Here is a 10,890-nt window from a genome sequence, read left to right as displayed (position 1 = left end):
GTAGCCGATACGGTACACTCCCAGAATCTTAGCAAGTGCTGTGGGTCGCTGTTAAACAGATGCAAGAACAGTTTAGAAAATTTAATTTAGAAAAACCTATAACAGGCCAAAAATGCTGCCTCAGACATCACTACGACGTGTGTATTTCCTTACTTTTTGCTGAACTGCTCCTGTGATGTAAGTAAAGTAGTGGGGTGCAAAGTCTAAGAAGGACTGGACCTCTAATCTGGGCATCTGCTTCAGAATAAACCGATCATCTAAGGAGAAACAGCAAGTTTAGCAAAATACATCCAAAGACTTAAAAGTCTTCACTTTAATGAAAGCAACTACCCAATGTGGGGGTGGGGGGTGATTTGTGAATGATTATCTGTATTGAAGGATCTTAGATTAGGTCGCACCTTCAGTGGCATAGAAAACTGCACCAGACTTCCCGCCACGAGCCTGCCAGTTGACACAGTGGGAGAGCGATCGCACAAAATCATCCTCCGAGCTCTCCATAATCTCTTCCCGCATTTTATGGAACTCCTCCGCGTAGTAGATCCGGCAGTAAAACTTGGCATTTGCATCTGAGAACTCTGCATTATAAGTATGATTTTCAGATTTATTTATATTTATTTAATATATATATATATATATATATATATATACATATACACACATATATATATGCATATATACATATTTATTTATGTTCTTCATTTTATGCATAACTATTATTATCAATAAATAGCTAATTTATTTTTAAAATATATTTGAAAACTTTTGAAAAGATAAAAAGCTGACACAGTGGCTAGTTTGTGACCCACAATTACTTAATGTCAGATTGTCAATAATATTTACCTGAATATAATGAATGTTTTAGTCAGCTATTTGAGCCTGATACTTACGCAGCTCAATGTGTGGGTTTCCTGTCTGCTTCTTTTGTTTGTCTCCACTTTCAGGCTCCTCTGCAAAAGATATACCATAAACATTTAGTCTCATAAGTAATTTCATATTAGACAGATGGTATTTGTAGGTGGCTAGTATTTAGTAAACTGTGGTTAGGTTTACTGAGTGGGTCAGCATCAACGCTGCTGCGGCTCAACTGTGACGTGCTGCTTTCACTAGGTTTGGCTGGGCTGTTCTTTGCTCTACTCTCTCCAGAACTATAGATGGCAAAAAAGAGGAAGTCAGCTTTTGTTTTACCAATATACACAGAGAAAATACAGCCGATGAGGAAATGAGTGTTTGATGTACCTAATGGCCTGAGATATGTCATCAGCTCCAGTCTTTGCTGTTGTCTTTGTAAGCTCTTCAAGGGCAGTTTTATACTCTTTACAGCTGGATGATGGAAAGAGTAAGTGTATCTTATTTAAAATGCAGATATTGCTGAGAAGTTTGATTCATTTGCAGAAATCACACTGTCCGCTTCAGTGAATTGTTCATAACACTGATTTACTGAATCTAATTAGCAAAAATGGCTATTTAGTTGAAATGACGTTTCCTCTGATTGAACAACAAAAATATAAATAAAAAAGTATAAAAATAATACAAAAGAATTAAAATATAAAAAAGCTTTTTAAGACATTTCAGAGTAAATACATAAATACTAAAATGTATCAAATGGAAAATATCCATATCTACTTATACATGTACAAAAAGCTGTGTACCTGAGTGCAAAGGCAATGATGGAGCTGGGCTCTCTCTCACACACAGCTATAGGAACTCTCTCGTGCTCATACATCAAATAGTGCTTGTCTGGGTCACTAACAAACCAAGAAAATAAAGAGACCTTTATCAGCTTGAGAAAGAAAAGCATTGGTTTGTTTTTTAGTACCCATAATATCATAACAGCCTTACAAAGGTAAAGGGATGGGATTGTAGCTGTTGCCTGGTAACAGGTTGGCCAGGATGGTTTTCATGGTGGACTTTTCCTTTACTTGACTGTCATTGGAACCAAGTAAGTGCCCCTCGAACATGTCTAAACAGTAGAAGAAGTAGAGAGATGAAGAGAACGAGAGAAAGTCATGTGGGGTGGTTATGTGTGATTTCAATCACAAGGAAGTGTCCAAAGTAAGTTTACCCTCTGTGATGCTGACAGAGTCCTGATCAGGAAAAGATGGTCCACTCGTGATGACATCTGCAGCTTGTTCAGCCGGAGACGGTAACTGAAGTAATGATGAAGACCCTGAACTTGACGGAAAAGTGTTGAGATGACGGTCCTCTGTGAGAAAAGGCTGTGAGTCGACTGTGTGCAACAATCAAGAGCAACTTTTTCAAGATGAATAAAGGGCCAATGAACTCACCTTTCTCTCCATTTGGGACCACAGGGGATGGGTTACGAGGAGAGGACTCCATAGCACTAGTCTATCAATCAAAAGCAAAATGGAAATGAAAAATGATCAAACATATGCACTTTATGCATTTATTTGAAGTTCAGGAGGTGGCTTACTTGAGCAAACTACTTAGTGAATATGCTAAATAAATGACTGACCTTGCTCTCATCTAATGTAGCTTGTCTGTGTCTGCCAGGGCTGGGAGGAACAGATAGACGCTTCCTGCCTTTTTCTTGCTGAAACAAGTCCTGAAGTCTGGAGACAAGATCAAATAAAAGTTCTATTGTTCTGATAGCAGATGTTTAGTTTCAGTCTCTATGGCCTTATGAATACAGTCCTCACCTGTTGTTCCAGGACTGCAAGGTCTCACACAAACCCTGCTTTTTGACCACCACTGACTCCAGAACAGCCTGTAGTTGTTGTGGCGAGTCCATCGCGCTGGTCTGCAGACGCACTTGTAGCTTTTCTATCCAGCCACGAAGCTCTGATTCCTCCATCTAAGACAGAAAATTTTTCATTTAAAAGTAACTTAGCATTGGTCAATATTTTGGATGAAATTTTATTTACACAAGTAAAGTCCTGAAAAGAAACTTACATCTTTCTGTGCAAACATGTCCTCCATTTTTTCTTCTCTAGTCTTGCTGAAGGTGTCAGTTTTTAAGGAGGTGAGACGGTCATCTATGGCCAGGTACACCTGAGCCACCCTACAAATGTTGGAGAATGAATTAATTTAGCTGATATCTGGAGGAGCTTTATGAGGCTGGGTAAGAGAAGTCCAGTAGGGAATCTTACTTATGGGAGAAGTCTTTGAGGTCCTGCTGCAAGTTGGCTTTAGAGGGGCCCTGGTTCCTGATGATGATTTTTGGAGGAGGCAGACAGATCTCGAATAGCCTCACTGGGATGTAGCTACAGATGACAGAAGACCATGAATACATTTGGATTAACAGTTTATAAAAATGTACTAAGGTAGTCATATTCTAGGGGTTGAACGATTTCAGATTTTCACGTCTTGTGTCTTATAATCACACGTCTTGTGGAGCGCTGTCAGAGTATGCATTTATTTGTCATTTTAATGGTTTGGAAACGGAGTGTAAATGTGGATTTCAAAGAATTCTCATCCTGTTGCGCCATCAATAGGACAAGCAACCCCTAGCATATTCGAATATAAAGAGATCTATATTGTGAAGATGCACACCTGAATGAAGCCACCATCTGGTTGTAGGAGAAGTACTGGTGATAATCTTTATGGATGGAGTGGCCGCAAGGCTCTGCATTGGCCCGGCGGGTGTACTGGTTACCATAGAAACGGAGCTCTAGATACTTGGTGAAGGACATGGACCAGGAGTCATTAGACAAAGGGACTACAGGAGTCACCTGAAACAAAATCGGTAACAATTCATACGAGTAATACTATAGTACATAATATCTTACATTAGTTCTATTTTATTGTTTCTTCTAATCCAAATGCTCCCTGTGTTACCTGTTTACAGACACGGCACCAAGAGTAGTTGAGGATTGTGTGCTGATATCCAGGTACAGGCGAGTCCAGCTCTTTCAGAACAATCTGGACACAGCCGTTACCGTGGACAAAGCGCCGGATGTGGTGAACCATGGGGGTCTCACAGTACATGCTGGGGCACTGGTAAGAGGGTCTGAATCACACCCATATAAAACCAAATCAAAATAAACAACAAATATGCTATGATGACAAATTTCAATAAAGGTGTTTGTTCAAGAGCAAATCATTTTTTTGCAGTACTATTGGAACTGCTATCAGTAATCATGAAATTTCACTTGCATTGACTACTGAAATGTTGGTACTATGACAAACATAGGCATGATGCACAATTTCCAGGTAAAAAGGAAACAAAAATAGATGTGTGGTTTAATACATTACCTGAAACAGTATCTCTCCAGAAATACACCAAGAGTCAAGTCATTCTTTCCATAAAACTCCATTGTTACAATCCTGTAAATACATAGCACATACAATAAAAACCTAGACCTCCCTGTTTGCATATTCAGAATATAGTCAGTAACACGCTTTGTCATGTTACTGCTAATACATCTTAAATTAATACGACAATGCAAGTGTACTGAGAGTTTACCATGGACTGACGCAGGGGTTTGGAGCATTATTAGATTGTTCTGATGAGCTACTGAACAGCACACAGAGCCTCTGATGGTTGATTGGATTTAAACAGTCCAACTGAAACATAAAAACAATTAATCAGGCTTCTGCATTTAAAGTTTTGGGAAAAAGTTGCAAAAACAGCAACCTTCATAAATTGAAAAGATAATACAGCTCATATAATAATTAGTTTGACTGAGAATTTTTCTTAAGGTTCTTTCACTGACCAAAAACAAGTTTTTAAGAGTTTCAGGCCCTATTGTGCACACTAATTGTTGAAAGAGCCTCACTGTTCAGAATGTGGAATAAAGTAACAGAATAAACATACTAGCAGAGAAGAAACCCTCACCTTAGTAGCCCAGGTCATTTCGTTCAGTCCTGCCACTTTATCTTCTTCACTGTCTGACTTTATTGGCGCCTTTGTGGGTGGGGCTTCACGAAATTGCATACCTTCCCTTTGCCGAATGCGCCCTCCCTGGGCACGATAGTCAGCCAGCATGCGTGCCAGCTCGTGACTACTGCCTAGATGCTCTACTATACGGGCACCTGTGAGATTGTGACAGGGCAAAATCTGGATGGTCCGTTGGTGTGACACAGTACCGTTGGTCAGGCTGCCAGAACTCGGGCCAGACTCTTTCAGCAGCTGCTTCCTGCGGCGTCCGTCCAGCTCTTTCGAGTCCTTATTCAAAAGAGGTGAGAGGTAAACCTGTTCTGGGAAATAATCCCGGCTAGGACAACGCAGTCCAGCAGCCGTGAGCAGGTATGGCTCCCGAAAGGTAATAAAGGGTGAAATGCAGAGAATAATGTCCTTAAGCTCCTGTTTAAACAAAGCTGAGATGGATTTAAGGCGGTCATCTGAAGAAGCTACATGTTCGGTCACAAACAGGCCTGTGTCATCCTGTAAGGGATCCCTGAAAAGCCGGGCTGGTGGGAGGGAGGTCTCAGAGCTTGTGCTGTCCCGATGGACCAGAGTCTCCTCCAGCTCTTTGTTCTTCTCCTCCTCACCTGAGCCTTTAAACACTTCCTGTGATGTCTCTTTCAGGTCTGAAATAAGGAAAGGTGGTGACACCGGCTGGGAAAGACTGGAAGTGAAGGATGAAAGGGGTGTGGAGGTCTTTATAATCTCTTCCTCTCCTCCAGAGAAGGAAGCAACTGAAGCATTTTTATTTATTCTGGGGCTTTCTCCATCTTTATTAGACGATTCGGAGATGGAAGGCTCTCTACTGTGGGCTTTGATGACCTCCTGATGCCCTGGCTCAAAGTCTCCTTCTGGAAGAAGCGTGAGGTTCTCATCCCCCAATGTTGAACCATCATTATCTTGGCTCTCCCGTTCCCCACCAGTTTCATCATCTTCCTCCAAAGTGGTGCTTTCCAGCAGACATGGGAAAGAGGAACTCTCAGCCAGGCTAGGAGGCATAGCAAACTCATCCATGAGGAAAGAGATCTCCAGCTGTGAGTGGTAAGCCACACACACCATAAAAATGATGATCTCTTTCACCCGTGCCAGCTCATACTCTGAAGCACCACGGAGCTTGATGGTGCAGCCCAGCTGAGGAGGACAGCCATCAAAAAACATAAGGCTCTTCATTTCATCTGTAAAAGTGAATTTTACAAAGATTTTTTAAAATGACCAATTTTAATTTTACAATTTTTTTGAACAATTAACTTCATGATAGCAAAATCTAAAAATAGGGGAAATGAGCATGCACAGTTAAATATCAAATATCATCAGATACTGATAAATAAATAATGATATGGTATTGATAATTGCATCCCTAAAAAGAACAACTTTTATTCAAATGAAAAGTGAGTTAAATCTGACATACATCAGAAATAATAGAGATGGAGACTCACTATTTGGCAGCTGGAAGAAATGCAGGTAAAATTTATGGCAGGTACCCAAACGAGGTTTTGTAAGAAGCTGATCCATTGAAATGACTAAATCTCCTTGAGTCATTCGACTCACACGGTCCAGGACTTGCTGTGTTGATTAAAGAGAGATATTAATTGAAACATTCACAGACCAGACCAAAATAACCCATAAAAACCCATTTGCCATGTCCTCTCTGATTAGGGCATTATCAATGGTCAGCTATGTGGAGTAATATTTAAACAGTGACTTAAAGAAGGTACTAACTGGTTTGACATTAATCACAAGGCTAATGCCGTGTTCCAGTAGCATGTCCTGAGCGATACGGGACACAGTCTTCTCCACCAGCACCAGGTTCGGTCGGACGTCAGCAATCCTCTGAACATAGTTCTTCAGAAACTCATGCTCCTGGAAAGAGCAAATTGTAAATGAAATGATTTCTCAGATTCTTGTGCTTTCAGTGTATTGTCTGGAGATAATTTAGCATACTCTGGTAAAAACATTTACAGCTATCATGTAGGGGTTAGTGGCCATTACCTGTAACACAATTGGGTCAATGCAAGTGAACTTGGTCTCTTCTCTGTACAGATACTCAATGGAGCATTTGAGGAGAAGGATCTTGGGGTTTTTGATGTAAGGGTTCATCTGTTGAGAAAGTCCAGGCACTTTTAGCACAAATATTACATGACCTTCTCTGTGGCATAATGTTCAATCAATACAAACCTTTTTATGTGCAATATTCTTTGTGCAAACGAAGCCGTTTACTACAGCAGAGTCAAACTTCTTTCCTCCTGGAATCTACAAAAAAGCAAATCTTAGACATATCTGTCTAGTAGAACTAGATGAATCGATTTTTGTTCCTCACCTTCTTGATATGGACAAACTGACGAATATCCATGTCATCATCGCAGTTGCGCACATCCGGTCGCACTGTCTGCACAACTTGCCTCACCACAGGTACAATAATATCACGCCAGGAGAGAGACAGTGATTCGCTGTACAGCAGCTGCTGCAGCAGTGCCATCATGTGGCTGTGATTAGCAGACCTGAAGAGGAAGCATTAATCATGATGTGTGCTTCCAAAAGTCCCTCAACTCATTTACATGCGATTTATATGTGATGCTTGTAAAAAAAAAAAAATGTCTTTTTGTATTTTGCTCCTAATTGTAAATTAATAGATGTAACCAACCTTAAAATAACATCTTATGCATTAAAAATAACAATCCTCTGAAGTCTTACAGTAAACGCTCCATTGCTTTTTTTTCCCCGTTCTCTTCCCGCAGCTGGTCCAGAGAGCTGTGATGCCAGCCGAGAGGTGTGAAGAGCATCTCTTTAGCTTTCTCCTCAACTCTCCGGTTAAACAAAGACTCTACAGAGGAAAAACATATTAGCATAGGTGAGACAATAGTTCATGTACACTACACCATTTTTTTTTTTTTTTTTTCGAAAGAAACTTTTTACTCAGCAAGGATGCACTAAATTGTCACACAAAAAAATTCAGTACATTTACATTTATGCATTTAGAAAACACTTTTATCCAAAACAATTTACAAAAGAGGTACAAAGTAAAGACTTTTATGATAACAAAGGACTATTTCTATTTAATGCTGTTCTTCAAATTCTCTGTTCATTGAAAAATCCTCCACTCGCAGCAATGACAGCCGTGCAGACCTTATGCTTAAGCAGTCAGTTTATGAAAATAATTAGCATGAAGTTTCATGCCATGCTTTCTGTTGCACTTCCCATAGGTGCGATTTGCTTGTAGAGAATTTCTGACAGACCTTATGATCAAACGGTTTCCACAACAGATCAAACTTTGATTTATCTATTCATAATACTCTTCTATAATCGCTTACCATCTTTAGGTTCTTTTGACCATTCTATCCTTTTGCTTTTACTCACCAGTTTCAGATTTATTTCAAACTTCAAAACCATACATGTCTTAGTGATTCAGAACTTCTGAATGGAAGTATTGTAACAAACTACAGTAAAGGATGCGAGAAACAATTACCTTTTATAAAGGCATCACTGATGGATATATGCTGACCTCCATCTTCAGAGAGCAGGACTTCCACTGACATAGAGAGTGCATGTGAGACAGAACAGTCATGTGTAGACATCGGAGGACACTGAATTATATAGATTTAACATATAATTAAAGTAAATGTTAATTAGAGTAAATGCTGCCATAAACCAGTCTAGTACAATGAATTCGCTTCAACAGTAATTTTGAGGAAGTGGAAGTCAGTGTTACTGCTTGGTTACTGTGAGGCACGCATGACGTAGCAGCATGTCATGCTTTTGAGGTAGTATGACAAACTGGAAATGTATTAATATGAAATGTTGTACTGGGAAGGGAAATCATGTGAGACTTAGAAGGAAAAACTCATTCATGCTGGACAATATGCTATAGTTAGGGCTGTTACTTCAATTGTTAATTATAGTTTGGAGGGTCGGACTAGTATTGAATGGTGAGTCTCAGATCAGCAAGACATCGGTTTTGCTCCAAACCCTAGTGAGCTGCCTACCTACAGTAGATAGGATTTACACACATCACAACCATGCCCCTGATGCAAAGCCTGCTACAAACATAAGGCAGTAAAATTATGCTGTCTCATAAGATGCCTCATTTTAGCTTCAGTCTAAGGCAGTGGCTCATGTATTCTTTGAGCATAAAGCAATCCCAGAATGCATTATGGAAATCTGTGTGGATTTAAAAAAAAAATCTGAGTTAGAATTTATTTAAAAACAATTAAAATTAATTAATAATAAATACATTTTATTTTTGTGCTGATTAAAGAGGTCATGTTATGTATTTTCTTTATCATTTTCTTTTCTTTATTTATTTATTTTACCCCCTAAGGTGCAATTAAATTGTTCATAATCAACTTAAATTGTAAGACACAGCAATTTTAGTTTTTGTCAGCGTTTTAAACCCACTCTTTGACCTTGAATGTTAAGTTGCTGCAGCTTTAATAAGTCATCATTGAGATTTCTTTGCAGTTAAGCTGTAGCCTTACAAGGTAGCTGCCTATGTAGACAGTATATAGTGATGCAGCTCACTAGGGTTTGAAACAGAACCAATGAGTTAGTGCTGCTTTTGAAGCAGACAGAGGCAAACCAGGATGGCCAATGGGCCTCTCCGCCTCTCCTCACTTGGTGCATGGATGTCGGTTTCTGGGGTGAACGGGTCATGGGGCTCCATACTTTTTTGCTCGGCTGGGTAAGGAGGCACATGTGGGTACTTGGCTTGCTTCTTGATATGAAAATTGACATTGTCCTGCTCCACGTTTATGTTGATGGAGGCAGCGGAGTCACTGTCCACTGCAGAGTGGAAACTGCTGACAGATGTTCTTTTGCTGGGGCTGGCCGAATCTGGAAAATTGTGAGAGGGGGCCAGCAAGTTGGTGAAGAAAAGACATACTGACTGCTATAGGATGTTAACATTCATGGGATACTTACTCGGTGTGACATATTCATTTTCATCAGCTAGCTGCTCAGTGTCACTGTCGTCAAACTTGATGTCTTTAAACCATGAAGGTTCGGAGTGTCCCTCAAGGGAATTCACACTGTCGCTGTCTGGAGAAGGGGTTTCTGAGAACTCTGTGCTCTGAAATTCAAGAAACACATTACTAATATGATGACAGATCAAATCAAACCAATTCGTTTTTTTGTACAGTGCTCTTCACAATACACAAGCCAAATCAGAATTACAAAAATAGTGTTTTCAGTTAGCATGTAATGTCAAGCTACATTATTACGGAGTCATGTGATTTCAATATAAAATGAGCATTGGATTTGACAAAGACAACTGGCACAGTAATCCTTGTGCATCAATTTAAAAGAAGTTACACAAAAATGTGAACATATCATGAACATATTACATATTATTTTTATCAGATCTTTTACCAACATCAGTCCTGCTTGTAACTACAAAAAATTCATTCAATTTCAGGATTTTAGCCCTTTAAAAGCCAGTTAATGCTTAGTAAATTATAAGCAGATTTTTTTCTGGACTATTACAATCTTGGATATGTCAATCATTATTTTTAAATCATCATTCAAACTAGGGATGTCAACGATTAATCGATGATCGATTAATTGTCAATAAGAGATGCAATCGATTAAAGCTATCGATAGTCGATTAAGCCGTTTAATTTTGGGCTGCGTGTGGCTCATGTGCAAAACACGTGCGAGCGGCTGTGAATGACGGTGATGGTATATAAATGCATCATCATTCATTCATAATGTACAAATTAAGCTTTTAATGTTATTTAAACTTTAAAAGTACATTAAAATAGAAACAACACAAAATGTTCTTCAAATGTCACTAAACGGTGATGCCACAACTAAGAGCATCGTTCACAAGTTTCTGCATGGACCTAACTAGCCCAGGGCACAGGTTTTCAAGCCCTGAGGCAAAATGGGATGCTTTAAGGAAAATGTATAGCCTATGTAAGCAATAGGCCTAAAAAAAAATAACAATTTGTTTTTATTAAAAAAAAAAAAAAAAAGAAAAGCTAAATATATCTGGCTTAAATAATTAAGCTAACAGATTTAAAACAGAAGTGTGG

General features: G+C 39.2%; 1 protein-coding gene across 1 annotated transcript in view; it reads right to left on the bottom strand.

The window, feature by feature from the left end:
• Nucleotides 1–3: 3 nt before the first annotated feature.
• The window catches only part of LOC107681306 (1-phosphatidylinositol 3-phosphate 5-kinase-like), a gene marked incomplete at its 3' end in the record, with an annotated part of 24,652 nt that continues 13,765 nt past the window's right edge, over nt 4–10,890 (bottom strand). The window contains exons 14-41 of the mRNA XM_016477581.1: nt 9,779–9,926; nt 9,473–9,691; nt 8,328–8,390; nt 7,556–7,685; nt 7,182–7,362; nt 7,040–7,114; nt 6,854–6,961; nt 6,584–6,724; nt 6,301–6,427; nt 4,796–6,039; nt 4,424–4,524; nt 4,213–4,284; nt 3,796–3,967; nt 3,511–3,689; nt 3,108–3,221; nt 2,911–3,019; nt 2,658–2,812; nt 2,474–2,570; nt 2,286–2,346; nt 2,063–2,203; nt 1,840–1,960; nt 1,650–1,745; nt 1,237–1,320; nt 1,051–1,145; nt 888–947; nt 399–575; nt 154–257; nt 4–48 (exon numbers count right to left, since the gene is read on the bottom strand). Of these exons, the coding sequence (XP_016333067.1) occupies nt 4–48; nt 154–257; nt 399–575; nt 888–947; nt 1,051–1,145; nt 1,237–1,320; nt 1,650–1,745; nt 1,840–1,960; nt 2,063–2,203; nt 2,286–2,346; nt 2,474–2,570; nt 2,658–2,812; nt 2,911–3,019; nt 3,108–3,221; nt 3,511–3,689; nt 3,796–3,967; nt 4,213–4,284; nt 4,424–4,524; nt 4,796–6,039; nt 6,301–6,427; nt 6,584–6,724; nt 6,854–6,961; nt 7,040–7,114; nt 7,182–7,362; nt 7,556–7,685; nt 8,328–8,390; nt 9,473–9,691; nt 9,779–9,926 (4,419 nt within the window). The remainder of the gene's footprint in view (nt 49–153; nt 258–398; nt 576–887; nt 948–1,050; nt 1,146–1,236; nt 1,321–1,649; nt 1,746–1,839; nt 1,961–2,062; nt 2,204–2,285; nt 2,347–2,473; nt 2,571–2,657; nt 2,813–2,910; nt 3,020–3,107; nt 3,222–3,510; nt 3,690–3,795; nt 3,968–4,212; nt 4,285–4,423; nt 4,525–4,795; nt 6,040–6,300; nt 6,428–6,583; nt 6,725–6,853; nt 6,962–7,039; nt 7,115–7,181; nt 7,363–7,555; nt 7,686–8,327; nt 8,391–9,472; nt 9,692–9,778; nt 9,927–10,890) is intronic.

This window comes from Sinocyclocheilus anshuiensis, unplaced genomic scaffold (genome assembly GCF_001515605.1).
Source record: "Sinocyclocheilus anshuiensis isolate Anshui unplaced genomic scaffold, SAMN03320099.WGS_v1.1 scaffold1620, whole genome shotgun sequence".
NCBI classification, from domain to species: domain Eukaryota; kingdom Metazoa; phylum Chordata; class Actinopteri; order Cypriniformes; family Cyprinidae; genus Sinocyclocheilus; species Sinocyclocheilus anshuiensis.
This window is presented reverse-complemented; position numbering and strand designations above follow the sequence as displayed.